Source organism: Xyrauchen texanus, chromosome 5, assembly GCF_025860055.1.
Source record: "Xyrauchen texanus isolate HMW12.3.18 chromosome 5, RBS_HiC_50CHRs, whole genome shotgun sequence".
NCBI classification, from domain to species: domain Eukaryota; kingdom Metazoa; phylum Chordata; class Actinopteri; order Cypriniformes; family Catostomidae; genus Xyrauchen; species Xyrauchen texanus.
The window spans coordinates 7,929,244-7,956,482 of record NC_068280.1 but is presented as its reverse complement, the minus strand read 5'-3'; the positions used below and the strand labels follow the sequence as shown (position 1 = coordinate 7,956,482).

The 27,239-nt window shown below is 38.5% G+C and overlaps 1 protein-coding gene across 1 annotated transcript; it reads right to left on the bottom strand.

Annotated features, from left to right (window-relative positions):
• Positions 1-4,318: 4,318 nt before the first annotated feature.
• LOC127643494 (pyridoxal kinase-like) lies at positions 4,319-26,192 on the bottom strand. The gene is made up of 11 exons (XM_052126298.1): positions 25,919-26,192; positions 24,881-24,935; positions 14,080-14,184; positions 11,425-11,508; positions 9,741-9,775; positions 9,492-9,577; positions 9,202-9,247; positions 8,812-8,923; positions 8,429-8,565; positions 8,114-8,180; positions 4,319-5,064 (listed from the first exon to the last, which is right to left on the bottom strand). Exons 1-11 carry the CDS (start codon positions 25,997-25,999, stop codon positions 4,952-4,954), a joined length of 921 nt encoding a protein of 306 aa, XP_051982258.1. The 5' UTR covers positions 26,000-26,192; the 3' UTR covers positions 4,319-4,951.
• Positions 26,193-27,239: the final 1,047 nt, after the last annotated feature.

The window sequence follows — 27,239 nt, the reverse complement described above, 5'->3', positions numbered from 1 at the left end:
TATGAAAACAAAGCACTAAAAACTTTAACAAACATTTAATTTGTATTGTATTTCTGACCCCATTTAGAATGAAAAAAAAATGTTTTCTGATAGCAACTATGTCAATAGGATAAAACTTAAATGAATTACGAAGCACTGATGTGTCACTATTAGACACTTTTACAGAGGAATAAAATGGTGCCTCTAATTATTCCTCAAGCAACATGTCACACTGCCCATTATGAGGTCATTGAAATTCATATTTGGGGCTGTGTGTCCTTTTGCGAGGAGGACACATTTTCCAAGTGTATTCTCATGTACTCTTGCCACAATTTCATCTATTACTGTTGAGGAACAAAGTACATTACAGTAAGCACAGTGATTCAAAAACTAATTTTACTAATGATTCACAATGAGAGACCAAGACACAATGAATCATTTCTGTCAAATTCCATAATTTTCAAGAGGTCCTTTGTTATTCTGTTTCACACTTCTTCAAGCACAGAAACCATTCTTTACTGTACCTCATAAGTCTGTGCTCCACGAAATTTAACCAAAAAAAAAATAATAATAATAATGAACCTAATCTCATTTCAAGAGTTGGCCAAATGGAAGTTGCAATTATGTGAAGTATTATTGTATGTTTTGAGCACTATTTAGGCCAGTTCTGTGCCTTGTAATGAAAGGTAGCTAAAAATACAGACTTTAAGTAATGAACAACAGGAGATGAGATTGATTATGGTGGGGTTTAGGTCCAAGCAATACATCATGAGGTCGTATGGAGTAATGCAAATTATTTACACGCATCAGATTAAAAAAGCACAGCAATAATGAACCTAATGTACTAAAGATCTCGTCTATATCACTCTTTGTTTATAACCTAAATAATGGTAGAGGAAAGTTTTGTCCCATATGATATTAGTACCATTTCGTCATCTTTAATCCACAGTCTTACAACACACAATTTCCACAGACCAAAATATATTTTACATTCTTTATGTATACAGAACAAACAAAAATGTTGTAGCAGAATTTCTTCGCAACACTTCCCTCAGGGAATGCACTAATCAACACTGTGATAACAGTCAACATATTTGGCTGCCCACTAAGAGAGCGAAATGCAACTTCTTTGTTTTAATCAGGTTCTGACAGAGTTTCTAATGTCAAGCCACCCTGGACTTATCAAACTTCCGTTTCACTTCCCCACACTTTTTAAAAGAACATTTTCTTTAATCGCACAATGGCAGTGGCTGGTCTGTGAATATGCTCACCAAATTCCACTTTAAAGGAAGAGTTTACCCCAAAATGAAAATTCTGTCATGTCGTTCCAACCCTCATATGACTTTCTTTCTTCCATGGAACAAAAAAGAATTTTTAAGGAATGTTCACACTGCTCTCTAACCATGTTATGAAAGTTAATGGCGACTAGGAGTTGTACTGTACTACAGTATGTCCTGCGACTTCTGAAGTCATATGATAGTCATTGATACATTCATTGTATGGAAAAGAGCAGCTTGGACATTCTGCTCTACAGTAAATATCTCCTTTTGAATCTTTCACAGACCATAAAAGACCTCAGGATGCGTAAATGATGACAGTGTTTTCGTTTTTAGGTGAGCTATCCCTTTCACACATAGTACACTTGACCTCTTTTAATACACAAGTTAACATAGGCTTCCAGACAAAATCAAGTGTTGATATTGTGAATAAGGTCAACTGCTCCCCAAGGCATCTTCGGGCAGAAGTGGCATCCTGGGCCAATGCCAAAACCAAATAGCACAATTGACTCAGAGACAGCAATGTCATCACTGATGTCATTATCAACTGTATACCACCTCATTGTCAGTATTCACAAAAACTAGATTTTCACTTGGCTTTCCTTATTTTATATCCCCTCCCCCCAGTTGATCACTTTACACCCTCATATTTTTCAAAGAACACAATTACCCTCAGATTTACAATAGAACCATCCTTTGTCATTCACACATAGTACACACACACACACACACACACACGTACACTTACAATGTACAAATACACATAAGTTTGATAACAGCTCAATAACTCATGGAAAGCTGAAGCACATGCCCCTCAGAGCAATGCCGACCCCTGATTAGTCCTGCACATGGCCATCTTTTTATTTTTATATTTTTTTGCTATAGAAAATAAAATGATAGTTATATTTCCAAATATAAAGGCTGAATTTCACGAAACTTCTCAAGATCACATGGCTGGGTCATATTTCACTCAAAAATCAAAAGAAAGAAATGAGAGACTGTCATTAACTTAAAGGAAATGAAACATATTTTAGGACCATTCATATTTTTTTTGCCTTGTGACATCATTTTCATTAAATTCTCATTACTGCATTGTTATAAAACTTCATTACTTTAACACAAGAACAATATTCATATATTATTCCAATTATAAAGTAGTTATACATAATGGTAGTATTTGTTTTCCTAGCCTTTAATTTATACTTAAATCAAATAATAAAATAAAATAATTGAGTGCGTTTACATGCACGCCAATTAGCTGATAACTTCCAAAAACCCGACAACATAATAAACCTACATTTATAAGATATTTAAAATCATCATATTCTCCGGTTTTCAATTATTTCTCATGATAATGTAGTCACAATGAAATTAAAATCTTAAAGGAGTATTCCAGATTCAATACAAGTCTCATCATTTAATCACTCTCATGCCATCCCAGATGTAAAACTTTCATCTGCTGAACACAGATTTGTAGAATATTTCAGCTCTGTAGGTCCATACAATGCAAGGGAATGGTGGCCAAAACTTTGAAACTCAAAAAAGCAAATAAAGGCAGCATAATAGTAATCTATAAGAATCCAGTGGTTAAATCCATGTCGTCAGAAGCAATATGATAGGTGTGGGTGAGAAGGACATCAATATTTTTTACTATAAATTCTCCTCCCTGCCCAGCAGGTGGTGATATGTACAAAGAATGTGAATCAACAAAAACAAAAGAATGTTGAAGTGAAAGTGGAGAATTATAGTATTATAGAAAAAAAAGGACTTAAATATTTATGTTTCTCACCCAGTTATCAAGGTATGTATTGAACAACTGAAGTTGTTTGGATTACTTTTGTTTCCTTAACGAACCTTCAAAGATCTGGCCACCCTTCACTTGCACTGTATGAATCTACAGAGCTGAAATATTCTTCTAAAAATCTATGTCTTCAGCAGATCTGGGATAGCATGTGGGTCTCTTTATGCTCAATCGACAGCATTTGTAGCATAGCATTGATTACCACGAAAGAGATTTTGGACTCATCCCTCCTTTTCTTTAAAAAACTAAAATTAGTGGGGTACATATTACAAGTTATTTTTTGGGGGGGGATCAATTTGCTTAGATCATTGTTTTTCATTGGGTTTAAGGTGTTATGTCAAGGCAACCAAGTTGTAAATAGGATACAACTTGACACAGAAAAGGTTAGCGATTTCGTCACTTGAATCATGTTAACATGTCTTGTTGCTACTTTAGAAACATGGACTGGCCCCATTAACTTCCATTGTAAGTGCTTCACTGTAACCCAGATTTTTGCTTTAAAAGGAGGGATGAAGTAAAATGTTGTGGTAATAAACATTATGAAACAAATGCTGTCGAGTGAGCTTAACTTGTATTAAACCCCGAATATTCCTTTAATGGTCCTAAAATTGGCTTAATTTTATTTATGCTACATATAAAGTAAACATTTTTTCCCCATTTAATATATGGGCCGAAATGTGATGTGAACATGTTGTGAGATTCACCCAGAATGAATCAGGAGTGAACACCTGGATGATTTTTTTTTATTACACTGTTTTGGAAGAGCAAGTGTTTAAAAATAATAATCAGATTGTAATGTAGAAAATCAGAATCTCCTTACTGAATAAACAAAGGAGAACAAGTCTGATTAAATCTAACTCATCTGCCTTTTATTTCACAGCATTGCAACCATAAGCCACTAGAATTTGACAAATTTGTTGCAGGTCACCAGACTAGCACATATACAGATCTCATTTCCTCAAGGCATTTTTAAGAAGTATTCCAGTAACTGACTTCATACAAGTCAGTTCTTATAAGATATGAAAATACTGTCAAATAAAAAGTTAAAACTACTTTTTAAAGTCTTCTCTGCCTGTACAAACAAGTAGATTATTGATGCAAATACAATCAGTTAAAACGAAATGAGTTAAATTATGCTTAAAAAAAATAAAATAATAAACATGAGCAAGGCCTAAATATTACTACAGTACATCTCACCAAAAAAAAAAAAAAAGTCACAAACTCCAGCAGCTTAAAAAAAATAAAATTCCTTTGTGGGAGGAAAAAAAAAAAAGGTCAAAAAACAATAAAATACACAGAATTCAGAAACATGTTGGACTCACAATTTGGTGCTTTGGGTCTTAAGGACCCACTTAACATCCTTGCTTATTTTGGAGTTTGGCCATACAACATCTATCTTATCAAGAGAATTCTTGATTTGTGTTCAAAAACACTCAATCCTTGTTCCTCTTAATTGTACAGTGGAGATGCAAAAAAAATTAACCCATATTGATGTAAATTTGTTCATTTGGTCCTCAATAGAACAATGGCAGTTTAGGTACATAACTGACCTGGTTTGGAAATGTCAGTGACTGGGCTTTATGTGCAGGACGAACAGGAGTTCTTGAGGAGCTTCAGAAGACAGACAGAAATGGTAATAAAAAAGGACAAAGGGTGAATGAGAGTGGCTGATGAGCTCTCCCATTCATTTCTCCCCTTCTCTTTTTTCTATGTTATAATCACTCTCTCCCTCTGGCTTGTTTGGCTGTACCCTGTTGAATCTCTTGAAATGGAACGGTTTTGCTCCGGCTGAGATTCTAAGGCAATGTCACATTACATATCAAAAATGTACAACATCTATACATTGTGCATTTATGAGCGGAGGATGATGTGTGGATGAGATGTGGCAGCGGCTCTATAGAACGGTGGCCTCCATCACTATGGCTGGATCCTCTATGTCCGCTTTACTCTGGACCATCCGTAACTCCAGCTGGGCTGGGCTGGGTCTTCTACCAGGGCCTGCCATCTCTGGGTGCATCCGTACGAGAGAGAGGAGAAAGTTATTCAATTAAATAATCATGATCTGTCTTATTTACATATACTCATACAGCTGCCCCAAAAGTATTTTTGACGAACACCATTTAAAATTTCCTTTTTATCTCGTCTTTGAAAAGTCTGTGATCCAAGTTCTGTTTGCTCTGCTCCAGCAAAAAGGGTTTATATAGCACATTTCATACACCATGGCAATTCAAAGTGTTTAAAAAAAAAAAATTATTAAAATGAAGAAAAAGTATATAGCAATAAAATGATCCAATGCAATCAGTAAGTGTTACACAGTGCTTGTGAAAAAATGAAGAGCTAAACAGATGTGTTTTCAGTCTGGACTAGCTACTGTTGGCGCACACCTGACATCTTCTGGAAGCTGGTTCCAGCTGCGGATGGCATAATAGCCAAACGCTGTCTCACTTTGTTTTGAGTGAACCCTTGGCATTTCTGTTAGGTTTATATTCAACAAGCATATCTGCAATGTATTTAGGTCCTGTGCCATTGAGTGATTTATAAACAAGTAATAGTACTTTACACTGGCTTCCAGTTACATTTAGACTTGATTTTAAAGACATGAGGACTGGAGAATTATGCACTGTTTTTTTTGGTTCAGGCAAGAATCCTGGCAGCGGCATTCTGAATGAGCTGCAGGTGTATAATGGTCTTTTTGGGAAGGCCAGTGAGAAGTCCATTGTAGTGGTCCACCCCTCTGGAGATGAATACATATTCTTCTCATATTTTGAGATGATAGTTGGCTGGTTTACTTATTGCTTTGATGCGACTACTGAAACTGAGGTCGGACTCCAAAATTCCTTAATTTTTTGACTTTAGAACCTTAGAGTCAAGGTATGCATTCACCCATTTCACCTGTATTCACAAATTTGGCCTTTTTTGCCAAATGCAATGACCTCTGTATTGTCGTTGTTTAACTAAAAAGGAAGTTTCGGCACATCCAACTGTTAATGTCAATTCACAGACAATCTAAGTGGCTGTAGTCATTTGGAGATAGTGCGAGAGATTTGGGTTTCGTCTGCATAGCTATGTATGCAATTTGGTTTTCATAATTTGTACTAGTTGGAGCATATAAAAGGTTGAACAACAGTGGTGCAAGAATTGAGCCTTGTGGACCATCATGGATGCCCAATCAGATTCATAGTTGCCCATGTTCACATAGTAACCCCTCCCTTCTTGATATGACCTGAACAAGCTGAGGACTGTACCAGAGGGCCCTACCCAGTTTTCCAATTTGCCTAAGAGAATGTTGTGGTCAGTGTCAAAGGCAGCATGAGAGCAAATAAAACCAGCACTGATATTTTGCCTGAATAAGAATTTAGCCAAATTTTAATTGAGCATGTCTGTGCTTTGATGCGGTCAGAAACCAGACTGGAAATAGTCAAAGTAGACAATCAAGTTTAAGAATTTGTTCAGCTGATTGAAAACAACCTTTTCAATGATCTTGCCTAAAGATTTGAGATTGGTCTGTAGTTGTTTAACAGTTATACAGATTACTCTTTATTTTTTTTTTTAGATTGGGCTTGACAACTGCAGTTTTCAGGGACTGCAGAAACGTGCCTGAAAGGAGTGAGGCATTGACCATTTCTAAAAGATCTTTCCAGACAGTTAACTTTTTTGAAAAATGATATGGGGAGTGTCAAAGACAACAGGTTGACGTTTTAAGATGCTGTACATTTCCTCCAGAAATTAGTCTTGAGGCAATTGATGGCAAAACCCTGAAGTATTTGTAGTGGGTGCAGTTTAACCTCAGCGTAACATGAGAACGAGGTGATCACCATTCTAATACAAATTATCTCCATGAAAAATTATGGAAACTCATTGCATCTGCAGTCAGCAAGCATTTCACAGAGAACCGGTGTTGGGGGGGGTTAGTTAGTCCCTCTACAGTAGTAAAGAGTGTACAGGTGTTGTTTATAATGCTGTTAATAGTTAAAAAGAAAAGCCATATGTAATTGAAGTAAAACATCCTATCTGCCCATATTTGGAGACTTCCACCTCTGGTTGTAGCGATCTGAATCCTAAAATAATTGGGTTAGTGTTTTATGACACTGGAAAACCTAAATCACTTCCAATCAAGTCATCTGATCCAGGAAATCTAACTTGTTTTTAGCCAGACAGCACATCAATTGTTTTGTGTGGATTTAATGATCTATGCATCCGATTACAGTTGTGTGTGGGCTCATTTAATGGGAATCCCCTCTTCCAAGTAATGGTATGTGACATTTTATGTTCGGTTTAATTTGTGACATTACAAGCAAAAACACGGCTGATAAGAAACACCTGTTTGCATGTAGCATGTATGCAAAGACATGCATTTAGCCATTACTCGCTAGATTTTTGTCTGTGTAAAACAAATAGTCTGGTTGCATTCTACTCTGAGAGCTTTCCAACAACATTTGACAAATGGCTATTTGAACAGTTTGACGTTTTTGCCGATTACAATAATAAGTGAAATGCATAATTATCAAAATGGAACCCTTCTGATTTGCCAGCAAATTTCAAAGCCCTTTTTTCAGTTTTGGTCATAATGCCTACATGCATTGAAAAGTACAGTGTCTAAGCTTTAAAACGATACCTGTGTGTTGTAGTTATTAATATTTTGCTTAAATTCTCAGGTCCGCCAGCAAGCCATTCCGAGTTTAAAGGATTAATATTCATATTTCTACATTACCACAGAGTGGTGCATGGGTTCTCAGGTATTATGTGTTTTATGTAACAAATCCAAAAATGTGGAGTTCAGTAAAAAAAGTTCAGATTCTAAGCTTTCAAATGTGATTGTTTTGTAGCCAGGAACTTTTAAATTCTAAACTTAAACCAATTACACACTTCTAGCCCTGTAATTGTTAGGGTGTTAAATATCCAAATCCTTTTTGGGCCACTGTATTTGTGAATTTAGGTAAATTGGATCACTTTTATCTTCAAGAACACATTCAAAAAAGTGGGCCAATTTCTCTAAATCCACTCTACACACAGAAGCATACACACAAAAAAAAACAGCTTTTAGCTGATGTGTTACCATGGGCATAAGAGATAGTCCTCTGGATAACATGGTGCATAACTGAGAAAGTCTTCTCACATGCCGTCTGAAACAAGGAAACAAAAGTAAAAAGATGTAAAGAGATAGCAGACAATAAAAAGTATTTTAGGATTTAAACTCAATCTACATACTGCACTAGATTAAGACTTTAATATGCTCAAATAATTAAACTAAAGTATAATTAACCCTAAAATCAGACCAATACTCCTAGTATCTGACTAATAATATGCCATAAAAAAATAATATTAAGATCATTACGTCATAAATGCAGTGATCATGCAATATATGGCGTACTTTCAGGTCTGTTGGGTAATGATGAGTCCAGGCCAGCAGCATAGCAGCAAACAGATCACCAGTCCCCACAAACACTGCGTCTACTTTCGGCACATCTATTCGGATCCGCTGAGTCGTCCTTGTACCATCTGGCATCACTGAAATAATGTGTACACATGCACAAAATACATTTATTCCCATTCAGATTCTTTGACTTCCCCATATAAATGTCAACAGACTCTGTTCAAAGTGGTACAACTGAAACACTTCATATTTAAAGTAATTAATAACTCTTATGCATTCAACGGCTTCTGACAATTCCAACATCCGGTGATGTTATCTTCCACTCTTCAGCAGTTTGACAGCAAAATTGAGTTTCACAGAAAGTACATACACATACTTACAAACACGCTGACTGCCAAGAGACACCAAGAATCTGTCCCCGAGATGCGAGGGCAGATCAGAGCTGGTGATGACCACAGTGTCTGGACCCATCTTATGCAACAGGTCCATCACCTGAACACACAAACACAAGAACTTCACCAAGACCAGTAAACATAACCAGCATATGCCAGAGTTTGCTTTGAGACAAACGAACAAACATCAAAAAGCTATTTCAAGTTAACAATAGTTTAAGATGATACTGTAGATAACTCCAAAATGTCCAAATGCACATAAATCAAAGGGAATCAAAAGGATTATTGCAGATCATTTGCATCAAATATTGTTGCCCTACTTGTTTGCAAGTCTGCATTCTGCAAAGAGAGTTTGTCTTTGTGTGTACCAAAGCTCACCTCAACAGCATCTTTCTCTGTGCTGATATTCTTACCAGTCAACAACCTGAAAAATTTGATTTGGACATTGTTTAGAAGAGTATTATCCACCAGTGTGATTTGAGCAGCAGCAGCGAGTGACAATGTCAGTGTAAAGACAACATGGACCAGCAGAGGCCACTAAACTGCCACCATTTCATCAGCAATCTTATGCGACAGTGAGGGGTTACAGGTTTGATATTTGCAGCAATGAATCATCCAGATGACACACGCACGCACACACAGTAGCAGAGCAAATACATTCTACTCACTCCGCCTCAAATTGGTTTGGTGTGATAATATCAGCTACTGGTACCACTTTATTCTTGTACACGGGATGTAGATTCTGAGGAACATACTGCAAAAAAAAAAAAAAGCTGGATAAGTGCAATGAAAATGTCACCTTGTTGCAAATTCTAAATCCTGTGTAATGAACTTGTCCACACCACAAATTTTTAATCATTAAATGCTTTGTAGTCTTTTAAATATTTCACTCAGTCTCAAAGTTCAGGAAAGCTTACCATTGAACCATGGTCACCTAGGACAGGGTCACAAACTTTAAAGAAAGAGAAAATTTGGTTATAATTTACAATAAGTTTTAAGAGTCATGAAACCACCCTAGTTCAGCACCAATCGTTCAAATAGGCGGGAAACGATGGGAAGGGCAAAGGGGGGTCAAGAGCTACAACTCACTCAAAATACGCTCAAAACAGAGATCACATTATGAACAGATGAAAACATGAGGCAAAAGTGTGGAGAGCGGACAATAAAATGGTTTGCAAATCTGCCAAAAGATTTGGATGTTTGGTTTAGTGTTGTCAAAAATACCGGTACCAAGTCAGTACTCAAACAAAATTATTCACGATACCAGAATTTCTGAATGTACCGGGGTACAGAGTCTAACCGGTACCCATGCAGAGGCAGGAACTTTCGAACGCTCACAACAAGCAAAAGATGACACACGGATTTATTCAAGCAAATAAGGCAGGTGAGTTTAAAAGCTTATTATCATTTGCATTAGAGCTGAAACGTTTAGTCGACATTATCTAAATCGTCGAAAATACAAAATTGACGAGAAAAATGTTCTTGTCGAATAGCCGTTTTCTCATTTAACGTAACATGAAATCACTGTAACGATGATGCGCGAGAGCAGCCATTCACACCTGATGGAGGAAGAATTACACCGATAGTCCAGATGCACTCTAAACTTTCAGTTTATTTTATGTAGATCCTAAAGTATTAGGGAATGATTAAAAAAAAAAAAAAACACACACCATCAGAAGCATGTATCGCTGTGGAATAAGCGGAGGCGGAGCTCTTTAAAGAAACATCCCAGCGTTACATCTTAAATGCAGTTATATTTAATGCGTTATTGCTTTATTAAAGTTTAAATACAAAAGCAGATCATGTGAATACCTATAAACTCAGAAACTGGCATTTCTCTGTGTGGTCGGTGCCTCAGAGTTGCGCGAATGTCCCGATCTAAGGGGAAGAGATTGAAACTGCACCCGGATGGGACTCTGCCTCTGGGACGCTCGTCTTTCGACCATGGAGACTTAAAGCAGCTAAATTAAAACTTATTTAAAATCATAATATCTCTCCATATGCATTTCTTATCATGAAGAAAAAAGGCAAAATGCCACTTTATTAAGAGCACTTTGAATAAAAAACTATTTCCAAACTAATGTGCATTCTATTGTATGCTTGTTTAAGTTTTGTTTTTTATTACTTGGTAAACTTTAAAAAAAAGTTTCAAAAGTTGAAGCAAATCTTATAGAAGTGTTAAATACTTTAAGCATACATTGTTCAGTTTTGTTATAATTAAAAAATATATATTTAAAATTAAAGTGTTGCTCAAATGACATTTTTTGTTCTTAGTTCTGCTGCTAATGTTTTGTAGCCTTTGTTAATAAAAAGGCACACGTGTGAAAATTAAGATACTGTGGCAAGTCTAATATACACGTTTATGAAATGTTATCCATGCATGTACACTACCAGTCAAAAGCTTGGGACACACTGTATTTGAGTTGTGACTTTAAGCCAAAATATAAGTGTTTGGTTACTACATATTTTCATTTGTGTTAATTCATAGTTAAGATGACTTATTCTTCCTCATCTATTATTCTAAAATTTGGAAAATAGTAATGAGTAGGCATGCCCAAATTTTCAACTGGTTTTGTATAGCGGTTTACGAGAGAGACTTACCATATACAAGGTTAGGATTGGCCCTCTTCAGCTCTTGTATAATATCAACTACCATCTCCAGAAATGATGTATCTCTAGTGTAACCTACAGCAACACAGAGGAGCATGTTTTACATTTGTTGTCTTACCAAAAACTTAAATCTTCTTCTGAAAGGCTTGACTCTTGAATATTTGGCTCTGGATTTGTGCCAGGGCAAATTGAGAAAGCCCTTTCTGCTAGGACTAAAAATGCTGTGGGCTGGGTAGCTCAAGAGTATTGACACTGACTACCACCCCTGGAGTCGCAAGTTTGAATCCAGGGCGTTCTGATTGACTCCAGCAAAGTCTCCCAAGCAACCAAATTGGCCCAGTTGCCAGGGAGGGTAGGGTCACATGGGGTCATCTCCTCGTGGTCACTATATTGTGTGGTTCTTGCACTCCGTGGGGACGGAGACTCGTCCTCCGCTACATGGATTGAGGTCACTACGAAACACAAGGACTTAACGCATTGGGAATTGAGGGGGATAATAATAAGTGACTGATGATCAATGGTTTTTCTAAATTTTTATAGTAATATAGTATTACTCAGCATAAGTGCAAAGGTCATTGTCTGGACAGTGCCATTTGTGCACTAAAATGTTTCATTTGAAAAGGTTACTGCTAAACTGTCAAGAATGGACCTTCTAGCATTTCCTGTTTTGGAAAGCAGAAGTATCGTTCTGTATAGTGGGGTAAACTTCTACAGCAGTAACTGGGGAAACGCAGTACATGTTATTTTTGTCTTCCAATTGAAAACAATAGCAAAAATCCCACCATTTTATTTTGAAGACTTTCCATAAGAGAAAATTTAGAGTGAATTATGGCAGTCAGAAGACAGACAATGCCAAAGTCATTATCTCAGCTGCTGTTTTTTTTTTAATATAGCTGTGCACTCAAAACCTCTCATTTACTGAACCTCATATATATCCAGATGTGCATGACGGTTTTCCTCTTGTACACAAGATTTTTAGAAGAATCGGTCAAGTTAAACAAGCGCCAGTTGGTCAAGTTAGTTTTACAGAGTCAGATTTATTGGGATTAAATTGATTCCGTTTTGTTAAGAGAACTTTCAATAACGTGGAACCACTGTCCATGATTGAATCATGTTCAGCCAAAGTGCTTTTTTTTGTGCGTTTGTGATTCTCTTGTAAGGAACGTGGATATAGACTCCAGCCACCATTGTTAAATGCATTTCCAGGGCTCGGGTGTCTGACATCAGATCAAATTTAAAAGTGCTGGCTAGTGCTAAATGTAGATTTTTAAATCGTTATTCATGACGGCACTAACAATGTCCGGCTTCGCCAGTCAGAGATCACTACAGATAATGTTACAGAGGTGTGCAAACTTGCAAGAACCATGTAAAACACTGTAAAATGCTTTGGCCCCCATCCTGCTCATCGTGGTAACTGTTTATAGTAAATTAGTGTCACTGAATGGCTGGATGTCTGAGTGGTATAGGATAGCATTTATAGAAATTGGAAGTTTTTGGGATAGACCTTACCCGCAAAAGAGACACACTCTCCCTCCAGAGAAGCTGCGCTCTCCTCTAGTAATTTGGCTCATAGCCTTAATAGTGATAGTATTTGACTAATTGGGGCCCATGTCAGGATGCAGACAAACTGGTTAATCCAAACATCTGCTAGCTGACTTGAGATGTCACAGGTCACAACACAGTCTGTATCAACTAGATATCATATAGAGACTGTGCCTGTTTCCAGAACTACCAAACACAAACACCATAACAAATAATTTAGGAAGAAAAACTGATTTAAAAAACAAAGCTACTAAAGAGATCTCTTTACCAAAACACTAATTGACTAAATGCAGCCGGAGAGAGCCAGACATCCCTTCAGTCTTTTATAATTGACTTCAGAGGATGAACTGATGCCAATTCCAACTGTAAGACATTGGATTCTTCATATGCCACTGCCTGAACCTTGGATTTAGGATGGACCCCACCGAACAAGACCTGCCAGTTGAACTGTGATGCACCTCACTGATCTCTGCCGGTTTCACCTTTGCCCATTTATGGACTCTTAAAATGGAATCCATAGACTAAATATTAATTGCCAACAAAAGCCTTCAGCCAACTAACAAAAGGACAATGCATCTGTGAACTTCTGCAGTTAATCCAGGATGGACTTCAAAAGACATTAATATTACGGTTCATAGTTTTTTTTTTTTTTTTTAAACACTTGATTTTAAGGGTTCCCTAATCTTAAACCATGACCTGCACATAAATAACTAATATTGGCATTATATTCATGCTGGTTAAGCAGAGGGGAACTGGCTCCCACAGTTATTTTTCACCATTAACCATCATCTTATGGAGTTGTTCCTTGCCACGGTCACCTTTGGCTTGCTCACAGGGGTTCTAGATACAATTATACAAATTGTATTCACAAACTACACAATGATCACTTTAACAAAACTTAACTGTAATACCTATAATGCATGATGTTTTTTGAAAACATCATTGAAATGATGCGTGTTGTGTTCTGAATTATGTACAGATTTAAACAAGTTCAAGAATGCACTTTTTTTTTTATGAAGACAATGGGTTCAATACAAGATGCATGTATGAATAGATTATCTACAGCAGTGTGAAAGAAATTTATGGAAATGCATTGAAACTCACCTGTTAGTACATAGTCATAGTGGTTAACACTGTTCAGTTTGATCCCTTCATATAGGACGTGGAGCTCATCTGCAGTTAATACCTGTCCCTTCCAATGAGAGTAACCTAGATAATAAAAAGATCAAAATTCAAGCACAAAGACTCAGCAACAATAAAAATCATATGTAGAGATCCAGTTGTCATGTAAGGAGAATGAAAACTGATAAGTCCTTTATGATGATAGTCATTTATCATCAGTGGCTATGAGCTGCAAGTATGAAGATCTCATCTGGAGACGGACCATGGTCACACTTAAAAACACAACTGCTAGTCCATCTGCGCGTTGTACAGAAGCGCCACGGTTTCGTCAGAGGCCATTACTGTTGCTTCGGGAGCGGTGATGTCACAATTCAGGTGAGTCACCAAGCTAGTCACACAGTGTTTCTTGTTGCCAAGAAACAGGACAGAGGAAAGCCTGAGGGGCTGGACGAAAAAGTCACACAGTAGTCTGTGTGGGTGTGTGTTCTGGCGAGAAAGACGACTGCAAAGGGGAATCTTTGTGATAAGACCGGCTTCTGTCGTCATCATCATCATCATCATCATTTTCTACTGCGGCACTTCTGCAATGCCTCTCTGCAGGAAACACATCTAAACCTCTAATCCAAATAGTTTCTCCTACACATCATGCAGGTACTTATTTCACACCAAGTCACAATCAGGCCCAAGTGTAATCGCAGGCCAAAAAGGTGCTTAGCTGTTGGCCCCAGGAGGCATGAAGCACTGGAAGTCATATCGGGGACACAACAGGCCCTGCATGCCCTCATTTGGCGCAAAAGTGGAAACTTGTCTAATGATAAGGATGACCCATTGGCCTGGGGACAGTGTGAGAGTTTATGGCCACTTGATAGGTCAGTGCAGTATCGTTACTACAAATTATGTTTGATCATTAATTGTTCATATATTTTAACTGGTCAACAAGGTAACAGTATCTTAACATACTGTAGATGAGGTTTCGTCAAAATTGTGAGTGACTAGTGATGAAACCGCAGTAAAATTGGGTTAAATATAAGAAATCAATAAGTAATGTTTTACTTTGTATGCCAATGTTTTCCAGCAAAAGTCTGTTAATAAATAGAGTAGCTCTCATGTAGTTATATTATAGCTGTATCATTTAGTTTTAAAAACCTAACAGGAACAAATAAAAACGTATTTTTAAATTAGTTAGTAAAACATAACACAATGAACATTTTAAATAGTACACTACAGATCATGACCTCAACACATGCCAACGAGTGTGGTCCAGTTATTATCGTGGAAATAAAGTTATTTCATTTTTAATAAACGTGTAAAAATGCCTTAATTGTGGCTGACATTAAGTTCATTCATCACACTAAAAATGGAAGATTAGTCAAACGCATAAGAGTTGTGTTCCACACTACAAGCTCAGTTGTAGCCTCTAATGCTCATTTTGCCAAACGCAGTTGTTCATCCGGGTATTCTGTGCATACAGTGCACATTATGCAATATGCATACTTCGAGTTGTATTGAAGTATGCCATACATGGCCTCTGTCTTGTGTTCAGAAACACTCATGGACTTTGCTTAAAAGGCCAGCTTAGACCATCATGAATGCAGTTCCATAATGGCTTGTGCTGGTTAGTGCAGTTTGGTCTAGTTGGAAGATCAGCAATAGCCATGCGGTTCACCAGCAAAACATTACTGATGAAGCTTGATTGGGCAACCAGCATCCAAAACATATGCTGGTGAGCAACCCTGCTGGTCTTTTCAGCACGGGAGACAATAACCACATACAAAATGTATTTAATGTAGTACTGTTTATTTTTATTTCTTTATTTTATTTATTCTAAGCAATGATTCTTAAAAACAAAAAGGCATTTCTTCATAGTGTTGGTCTCTGATTGCCAATACTTACTCCAGCCACTTCAAAGTGACTACAATTATTGGTGTTGAAAACAATGCTGATGGGACCGCTGTAGACTCATTCCACATACAAATCCAGGCTTAAAAGGAATAGTTAGCTGAAAAATGAAAATTCTATCACTTACACTACATTGGAATTGTCATAATGTTCCAAAACCATTGACTTTCTTGCATGGAACACAAAATGAGACAAGCAAAATGGTAGGGTAAGAAAATGCCAGTCACCATTTACATTCATCGTATGGAAAACAAAATGCAATAAAAGTGAAATGGTGACAGAGACCAACATTCTGCCTACCATCTCCAGTTATACAATGTTGTATAAATACATGACATTGACAGCATATTCCTTTATTTTCCATGAAACACAGAATTTTGGGAGCTTCCATTAGACCACAAATCCAAATAAAATCCTTCTACTGCTCTCCAGAGTGAAGTGCTCAGACCCCTGCTACTCTGATAACCAAGCTGATAATGGCTGCCAGTTGGAAAATATTAAAGTCAGCAGTGTTTTAAGTCTGCCTTCCTCAACAAGCTTAAATGATTCCATAAAAACAAACTCAAGTGGCTAAAGACAACGTTATAGCCCTGAGGACAAGAGACTAGCCGAGCGAAGGAGGCGCCAGTAACTGGGCAACAGCCTAGAGTGGGTTGTGCCACGTGCGGTTTTGACTACTGATCCGAGACCAGTCAGGGTTACTCCACTTGTTTGGTTTGAAATTTGAGTCCGAGAGGTCATTCCTGCATCAATGTTTGGGAAGTTTAGCGGTGACAGATAAATGCAACAGGGTGTATACCAGCTCTGGGTTAACAAACCACATCCGAACACACAAGGAACACATTTCTTGGAATTTGAAGTAAGGATGTGTCAGGTTGGTCGAGTAATTGACTAGTCATCAAGTGGGATAGACTAACATTAATATTTTTAGTGGGGACACATTTAAAACAAATTTAGAGACGCATCTTCTTGGAACATTTTTGCAGGATGACAACTTGCTGTGCTTATCAGTGAATAATAGGCAGCACAATGAACCCTGTAAGAGGATTTGTTACTTTAATGCTTTAGGTCTAGTCCTTTGATGTGCTGCTGATCAGCAGCACATCAAAGCGCCGCTTTAACAATACATCTCAATAAAATCACTGTCGGACATTAAATCCTCTGCTGTGAGTAATGTATCGGAATGTAAATGTATTTGTTAGATGCTTTGAAGAGATTAAAGACTGAGTATTGTATGACGCTGCTTAAATAGTTGCAGGAAAAAAAAAAAAAATAAATTATATATGTACCCACAGTACCGCCACGCCATACATGCCTACTACGCCCTAGGCGGCACCAGAAACTCCACCAGCTGCCCTTACTTGCAAGTTATACGTTATTCAAGGACCCGAAAGAAGTTGTGGAACACAGACAAATGCATCGCATCATGCCAACGCCCCATGACTGCATGGCGCACACCCCCCCACCCCCCATCTGACGATCGCAGAGCTCTACATAGAATATCATATTGGCACTGTTGCAGTTCTGCACTTTTGAATGAGCAGCGAGGTTCGCCTTGAAGCAGGAGAAGGGTATAACTACAATCATAGCTCCAAAAAGGGATGAGAGCTCCAAATCAGCATTAAAGATATAACCTCACACTTTCCCTAACATTCACACTTTTGAAATTGGTGCAACCCCTTTTGGGGAACTCTGCCCTCATTTAGAGAATCCGCACACATTGAGGTCTCCAGGCTGCAACGATACCTACTTGAAGCTCTACATTCAGTGTTCAAGATGTGCATAAGTATTTTTAATCTCTTACATTTATGCATTTTGGCAGACGCTTTTATCCAAAGCGACTTAGAGCCCTTATTACATGGAATCCCCTCCATAGCAACCTGGAGTTAAGTGCCTTGCGCAAGGACACAATGGTGGTGGCTGTGGGGATCAGAAGGTCGCTGGTTCGATTACCAGTTATGTGCTTTAGACCACTACTACACCATCACTCCCATTTCTTTAATCTCTTATTTATTTTGAAAGTTGTGCAATATAATGTTTTAGTTATTCAGCCCATTGATTTGTTGAATATCAGTATGTAACATGTTGAAGTGCTGCGTTTAGAATCTGTATATCCCACTGAAATGCATCGGATCAGGGTAACGGGAACAAAAACATTATTTGTCAACAACTTTTCAACTAGTTCAAACAACTGACTGACTAGTAGTTTATGAAAATTTATAGTTCTGCGCATCCGTAATATAAAGAACGCCTAGTTAAAAAAACCTCTGTAGGTCTTCTGGATATGTCTCACATATGGAGAAATGCTCGGAATACTGATAGCATTATACACTCACCTAAAGGATTATTAGGAACACCTGTTCAATTTCTCATTAATGCAATTATCTAATCAATCAATCACATGGCAGTTGCTTCAATGCATTTAGGGGTGTGGTCCTGGTCAAGACAATCTCCTGAACTCCAAACTGAATGTCAGAATGGGAAAGCAATTTTGAGCGTGGCATGGTTGTTGGTGCTAGACGGGCCGGTCTGAGTATTTCACAAATCTGCTCAGTTACTGGGATTTTCACGCACAACCATTTCTAGGGTTTACAAAGAATGGTGTGAAAAGGGAAAAACATCCAGTATGCGGCAGTCCTGTGGGCGAAAATGCCTTGTTGATGCTAGAGGTCAGAGGAGAATGGGCCGACTGATTCAAGCTGATAGAAGAGCAACTTTGCCTGAAATAACCACTCGTTACAACCGAGGTATGCAGCAAAGCATTTGTGAAGCCACAACACGCACAACCTTGAGGCGGATGGGCTACAACAGCAGAAGACCCCACCGGGTACCACTCATCTCCACTACAAATAGGAAAAGAGGCTACAATTTGCAAGAGCTCACCAAAATTGGACAGTTGAAGACTGGAAAAATGTTGCCTGGTCTGAGGAGTCTCGATTTCTGGTGAGACATTCAGATGGTAGAGTCAGAATTTGGCGTAAACAGAATGAGAACATGGATCCATCATGCCTTGTTACCACTGTGCAGGCTGGTGGTGGTGGTGGTGGTATGTTTTCTTGGCACAATTTAGGCCCCTTAGTGCCAATTGGGCATCGTTTAAATGCCACGGCCTACCTGAGCATTGTTTCTGACCATGTCCATCCCTTTATGGCCACCATGTACCCATCCTCTGATGGCTACTTCCAGCAGGATAATGCACCATGTCACAAAGCTCTAATCATTTCAAATTGGTTTCTTGAACATGACAATGAGTTCACTGTACTAAAATGGCCCCCACAGTCACCAGATCTGAACCCAATAGAGCATCTTTGGGATGTGGTGGAACGGGAGCTTCGTGCCCTGGATGTGCATCCCACAAATCTCCATCAACTGCAAGATGCTATCCTATCAATATGGGCCAACATTTCTAAAGAATGCCTTCAGCACTTTGTTGAATCAATGCCACGTAGAATTAAGGCAGTTCTGAAGGCGAAAGGGGGTCAAACACAGTATTAGTATGGTGTTCCTAATAATCCTTTAGGTGTGTGTGACTGACACACACACACACACACACACACACACACACACACACACACACACACACACACACACACACACACACACACACACACACACACACACACACACACACACACACACACACACACACACACACACACACACACACACACACACACCTAAAAAGCTTAGGAATGGGTTATTCTAAAAGCAGATGAGAATTCTGCTCTTCATTAAGCCGCACTAAGGCATGTTTTTTTTTTTTATAAAAGTTGATTGAAAGCTCTAAAACGCAAGCACGTTTATACACTTAGGCAGGGGCGGGGTGTTCATTAGGGGGATATGGGCAACGCACTGCCAAAAGGGAAAAGGAGGGATTTTTTTTCTTCTGCTACCCCTGCCTACTCGTTCACCCTGAAGGCGGCTCGGCAGACAGCACTGCTTGGACAGCGACTGGTGTAACAGACATGCACCATTTTTCAGAAAAGAAAGAAACATGAGCTGTCAAAGACCCACATGGATAGCTGTTTGAGACTGTCTGCTTTGGGGAGAGTGAAAATTGCCACTCAACTTGATGAGGAATACAGGATAGCTGTCCGTCACATTCTCAACCGGCTAATCCAGTGCGTGAAGTTTTGCGGAGTGTTTGAGTTAGCTTTGCGAGGCAAAGATGAAACTGAGGGCTCCACCATCCCTGGAATTTTTCTTGGACTGGTCAACTTTGTGGCACAGTTAGATGGTGTTTTAGGAGCATCTTAAATACAAAAGTTTAAGGGCACATCAAAGACAATTCAAAACGAGCTACTGAAGTGTATGCTAGCGGTCGTGAGGGAAGATATTTGAGGAGGTGAAGTTGGCGAACTTCGTAGCCATACAAGCTGACGAGACCACTGATGTTTCTACACAGACACAGCTGGTGCGGAGGTACAGCGATACAAACAATAAAGTGCAGGAACGCCTTGAGTTTCTTCCCATCTCGGAATCAACCTCAATCTCAATTGCCAGTGTGCTTTGAGAGACTGAACGGTCTTTTTGCCGACGACGAGAAAGTCAAACTTATTGCGCAAGCTTACGATGGAGCCAGTGTGACGAGGGGAGAGAAGGCTGGTGTGCAGCAAAAAGTGCGTGAGCATTTCAAGAACGCCCATTATGTGCATTGCTATGCGCATCAGCTGAATTTGATCATGCAGCAAGCTACTTCTCGCATCAAAAAAAAAAAAAGTTAACATTTTCTTTTCCGATCGGAGCGGAATTGCAACTTTTTTTTTTTTTTTTTTTCGCGGTCACCCAAACGGACCAGCATTCTTGACCAGACTGTTGCACGAAGACTGCCCAGAACTTAATCCACACGGTGGAACTTCAATAGCGGAGTCGTGAACACAGTCTATGAGAATCGAGACGACCTCATACAAAGTTTTGAAGCCATCAGGTCGGGTTCATTGGGTTCATTTGACCAGCCCACCGTGAGTGAGGCATCTGGCTACGTGAGGATGCTACATGAAGATTTCATTTTTTTCCTGTGGCTTTTTCCTCAAAACCAAGCCCCACGTCAATACTCCATACCACAAGAAGGACATCGATGCTGTCTTCATCAAATGTGCCCTCGACAACTTCACAAGCAGTGTGCAGGCCATAAAGTATAAGGTAACAATATAATTCGATCCTTCTCAAAGCAGAGATTTGTCATTTGAAAATGAATGCATGAAAGGAGACTGAATTGGTGTTAAAGATTACATTATATAATAAGAATATGGCCAGTGGTTTAATCTAGCTCACTTTATATACTGTGCTGAACATCCAGGCTAGGTGAGACACAAGGCTAACTTAAACACTAAAGACTTCATGCATCCCTGCCCATTTTAAGTTGAGATGAAATCCTTGTACTATACGTAGATAAGTTGCATATAACTGTGCATCACATAGACTACAGTACTATACATAGCCTAACAAACACATTGTTCTGTTTGCCATCAGGACTCCTCTCAACAGCAGCTGCAAGTAGCAACAGGAGCCAAAAGACCCAGAATGGCTTTGAGAGAAGAGGAGAAACAGAGGCTCTGAAGAGGTCTGCAACACCATCCTGGATCACACCAAAGCAAGGTTCTCTTTCACTGGCCACCTTGTGAGTGCTACCTTCCTGCTAGCAGATATGTTTGAAAGGTACTGCCATTCATTTCCTGATGAGGCTCTGAATACCACTGTGAACGCATACCCCATGCTGAACAAGGCAAATCTCAAGACAGAACTCTGATCTATGAGAATCCTGAATTCAAGGGCTGCTGTGGTGCACTGTACCAGGTTCTCATGAGCTACAACCTCCAGGAGACATTCTCTGAGACTGGGACTCTGTTGAACATCCTCATAACTACTCCTATGACAACAGCTGAAGCTGAGAGATGTTGCTCAACTTTGACACGAGCTAAGACATTCCTGCGAAATTCAATGGGCCAGGAACGTCTGAATGCACTGGCCATGCTTTCCATGGAGAGGGAACTTGTCCTCAACATGCCTGATTTCAATGAGAAAGTCATTGACCGCTTTGCAGCATTGAAAGAGAGAAGAGCAGTTTCAGTACAAATAATGTAGCCTCTCTCCCTGTCTGTCTCTTTACACACACACACACACACACACACACACACACACACACACACACACACACACACACACACACACACACACCCCTTGCGTCAATGTTTTCAGTAGCCTCTATCAAAAGCCCCCTGCTCACTTGTTGTGAATTATGCTCTGGTGCACATATTTCCAATTCCTCCATGAGGCATTTTTGAAGAAAGTAATTAATGTGTATATCAGAATTCTTTAGTTAAACTTGGCAGCACCTCATCATTCTGGTTTGGTCTTCAATGTGTAAAGCCAAGATGCACGGACCACACCAGGTCAAGCCTCACTTGTTCGTTCACTTATTTTGGACAACGTTACTTTGCTTTTATTAAGTAGCACTCTGGTGATATCCTACATTCCAGAAAATGTAGTTCTAGAGATCCACTTCTCTCAACAATTTGTCTACTTGTATTTTCAGCTGATATTTCATTTGTTTATGGAAATGCAGATTGTTTAGGTAGTGTTGAGGAATGTGAAAGAACACCCATGATCAGTTGTACTGTGATAAAAGTATTGGCTTACAAAAGCAAACTAAGTCGAGATCAAGTCAATAAATGCTTATGGTATTGACTTATATGCTGCCCCTGTCCATGTTGTTGCTGGACATATCTTTTTAAAAATGTCCGGTTTAGCTATTTTACATCACACAACATTGGATTAATGCCATATATGTACATATATACAATATGGATTAAATACGAATAATTAATTGCGGAGCCATGTCATTTTTGCTTATGAAGGCTCCTGGATGCTAATTTCTTATATTGCTTTCCACCTGTAACTTATGTAGCTACAGGGGAAATCGGTACCCATTGAATGGGTCACCTTAATCATTATCAGAAAAATTGCCCCCAGAGAATTTTCAGGAGCCACCACTGCACTTAGGCCATGTCTGCATTAATAGGGAAACATTTGAAAATAGCGTTTTGGCTTTCCAAAAGTTGCTTGTACATGCTGAAATTTCTTGAATGCTTAAAATGCCCTTATTGTGAAAGCGGTTTAAAAAAAAAAAAAATAATAATTTCTATGTCCTCGTGTTCCAATGCCAGAGAGCAATTCCGAGTACGCTTCTCGTCGCCTTTGAAGGAATGCAATGTGAAGGTTGTACAAATTAACATTTATCTTTAACAAAAGCTATTAAAGTGAATATCAGGCACAACAATGCTGGTACAACACGGGCCGCCATCTTGATTGAATGGATCACATGTCTCATATGACAACAAATACATCATAATCGAATATCACCATATTCCCGGTCCACACCACAATGCTAAATCTACTAAAACACTTGTTTTTCCTCAACCCTGTAATTTAGTAACTGTAGAACACATTAACTGAAATTATGCGTATATGATGAAATTACGGTTTCTTGATAATCTAGGTCTATTTTAATGTGAACAATGCACTGCCACTTTAATTCAGTGCGGTGCAGCACAGCAAAAACAGACGGTGCGGAAACCGTCGCTGCACTGCTGTATACACACCGCAACTGGAACGGATCAACGGACTGCATCCGCGTGCAGTGTAAAAGCTCTAACCTGTTAACATGGGTACGAAAAAAAAAAAAAAAAAAGTCGTATGACAGCGTTTTCATTTTATCCACTTTGGAGTGTTTTCTGTTGGGAAAAAAAAAAAAAAAAAAAAAAAAAAGGCATCTCAGTGCGTACAGAAGGCCAAAATGTTGCAAAATTAATGCATATTCAAATAAAAATGTATTAGTATGCATATAATCTTAGGTGCTTTGTTTGTTTGTACAGCACACAAACTAATCGATAACCAGGTGATTCCCAACCCTAAACACAAGGTGATGGTTTTCTAGCTTGAGTTGGAAAAAAGGTCAAGAGGCGAAAAGATGAGTTATGACAACACTTTAAATTCATCAATGACACTCAGCTAAATTATGCTTCTGCAACACTTTAAAAGCCGCATTTTTTTTGGCCTCACAAAATCAGTATCCAACGCCACGTCCACACTAATACTCTAGTTTGAAAACACATTTTTCCTCTATGGTTTATTTGATAGAGTTGTTAAAGGATTAATTCACCAAAAACTGATAATTCTCATTCACTTAACTTTAAAGTTGATAATGTTTTAACTATACATTTATTTTTTTCAAAAACATTGATTTGCTTCAGAAGAAATTCACTTATCAACTGGAGTCTAGTGGATTACTTTATTGCTCCCAAAATATGACTTTTGGACCATCAAAGTGCTGGCACCCTTGTACTTCCATTACATGGACCTGAGAGAGCACCATCTTCTAAAAGTCTTCATTTGTGTTCTACTGAAGAAAGACAGTCATACAAATCTGGGATGGCATCAGGGTAAGTGAATGAGGAGAAGTTTCATGTTTGGGTGAACTATTCCTTTGAAGGAATGCAGTGTGAAGGTTGTACAAAGTAAAGGGAAGTTCACTCGAAATTGCTGCCCGTTGATGGAACGATTTCATTTCAGACCGTACATGGAACAGCAATTTTAAGCAATGGGATTTAAGCGTTTTCATACATTTCAGTGTGGACAAGAAATATTTGGAAAATGCTTTAAGACGCAGTGTGGCGCAGGACAATAAACAACAATTCTCAAGAGCAATTTTTGAAGGGGACACCAAGGTTTTGTTGTTGCCCCATTTGCATTATTTTATTTCTTAATTATTTTAAGAATAATTCATTATTTACAATACACAATTTTAATGATATTTTTTTTTGTGGCAACCACTGTTTTTAACTAAATTTGTCAGCAGAAAGTTATTTAAGTCAGCACAGCCTACCTGTGTGGTTGGAGAACTGAACGGAATTGATGGAATCCACTTCAAACCCCAAAACCTGACAAAGAAACATTGCATTTATGAAAGCAGTTCATTCAGAAAGTATCGCATACATAAAAGCTTTTGAACCAGAAATGCAAAAATCACTGTGGTCTGTGGCAGAAACGAAGACAATCAGGTACTTAACATCGTTTAACCCAATTCTAAATCATTCTACCCACCGAAACACGCGGACTAAAAGTTTAAACATCGAACGTCTGATTAGAACTTCAACTGTTGCGTGATAAGCAAAGCAAGAGCGCGCGCTATTTTGGCGCGCTTGGAAGAGCCGTTGGAAAAAATAAATGTCACGAATCGATTTTGCTGTAATTGAGTCCCCCCCTAGCTGTGACGTCAGTCTTGGAAACGTGTGAAGACAGCTCTAGCATGCAGAAGGGCTCATAAAATGCTACTGAAGACGGCGTGACAGCTGGAGCAATTCAAAAGCTAATAAGCCTGGTTTAATCGTTTGAACGCTGCGCGATCCTTCACTTCATGCCATGTCTTTTTAGAAATAGAGATTCAATGATATCCGAATCATTTCAGGAGATGATTAACGACAGTGTCACTATCGGTAATACACCCGCCGTGTCGCTGGCTGCGGGTTTCACCGCAATGGGTTTGTGCCCATTTAACATGCTGCCAGTCACAGGTATGAGAATGCACGTATTATTTCCAAACGAGTGTAAGTTGATATGGCAATCACTTGGCCAAGTTACTATACGTAGAAGCATTGAACCTCGTGCATCACTGCAACAAACATAGAGTGGGCAATTCTATTGTAAAGTTCCTTCAAATCATCCATGTTCAGATTAATGCTTACTGCAGAAGTATCTATAATCAAATTGCACATAAGTTACATGCATGTCACAAGCCATCGAAAGAGGGAACATGTGACCTTTCTTTTACACATCAGCATGCTGTCATACGTCTTTAACATGATTATCTTTAGTCCACGCTCATTCCTCGCGGTCTCGAAGCTCCTATAAACGATGCCCTCACCTGTAACGGGAAGGATGCCGACTTATTCCCCACGTATCCTCTCACGACATGACTCTGAATCGACAGCACTCGGCACTCCATGTCGCGCGCAGTTAAAAGTTGTTTTAAACGCTCCAGAATGTCACGCGATGGAGGAGAGGCGGCGAACCGGAGCGATGCGTTTCTTCGGTTCTCTCTCTCTTTTTAAGTCTAAATTGGCATCCGTGATTAATCAGGTTCAGGTGTCAGACAGTGAAATGAAGGACATTCACACTGAAGACGCTCATTGGCGAGCGCAACTGCTCAGGCATCGTGAGGGGCACCTAAAATTCGCTGACATCACCACGGTCGTGCAGCGCGCGCTTTCTTATGTTTGCTCTTTTTGGAAGCGAATGCTATATTTGTCCTGCATTTCAGATAGTAATAAGGGACCTATTAAAAAGCGCGGATTTCAGCAGTAATGTTGCACATAAACAAAAGCAAAATTCAAGAAAATCTGGGGTTCCGTCTCTTGAGGAATTCATGAGCAGTGGATCTATTGAGTCTGAATTGTATTTATTTAGTAATGTTGTTTTACATATTTTTGCAAAAACAGTGCAATTCTTGCAAACAGTACAAAAGACACAACATAATCAACAGCGATTTATTAGTGCAAAATTAAGCAAAATCAGGGGTCTGTTGGGTCCTACGATCAGACACGCTCTGAAAACATTTATTTTTATATATTTTTATTGAAGACCAAAAGGCTTAACATATATAGCATGTATACACCACTTGTATACAAATAGTAAAATAAATAAATGAATAAATTAACAATGTGAAATAAGTAAATAAAATAAGAGATAAACAGAAAAAAAAGGAAATACAATTTTTAAATGTAACAAATAATACATTCACAATCTTCAGGAGGCAGGGAAGATCTCATCATAACAAGTAAGAAAAGCTGTACATTTTTATTGTAAATGTATCTCATAGAACGTATTAAGCTCTTGAATTCTAATACAAACTCTAGAATCTTGAATTGTAATACAAACTCTAGAATCTAGGTCGTTTTTTAAGGAATTTCTGTTTGTGTATAAACAATTTTCCAACAAGAATAAATAAAATTGACAGTATTTCCTAGATATCTATTTTTGTTTTCGAAATAACAAATAATATATTCATTTGTTTTGTACAAAAAGCATAATTAAACTTTAATTTAGAGAAACGAGCTGTTTTTTCCCCGTCAAAACTTGTTTTCTTTAAATGCTTTACACCCAAAGGATTAGCTTTAATAACATAATTATATTATTTAAAGGGAATAGGGAGCTGGTATATCTTCATCAATTCTTTATATAAACGC

Bases quoted from the DNA above. Each gene is read 5' to 3' on its own strand.
- LOC127643494 (XM_052126298.1), bottom strand. From the start codon at position 25,999: ATGGAGTGCCGAGTGCTGTCGATTCAGAGTCATGTCGTGAGAGGATAC. The intron at 8,924-9,201 runs GTGAGCTTTGGT...TTGTGTGTTCAG, and splicing joins CAGAGAAAGATGCTGTTGAG to GTGATGGACCTGTTGCATAA. The intron at 8,181-8,428 runs GTACGCCATATA...TCCTTGTTTCAG, and splicing joins ATTACCCAACAGACCTGAAA to ACGGCATGTGAGAAGACTTT.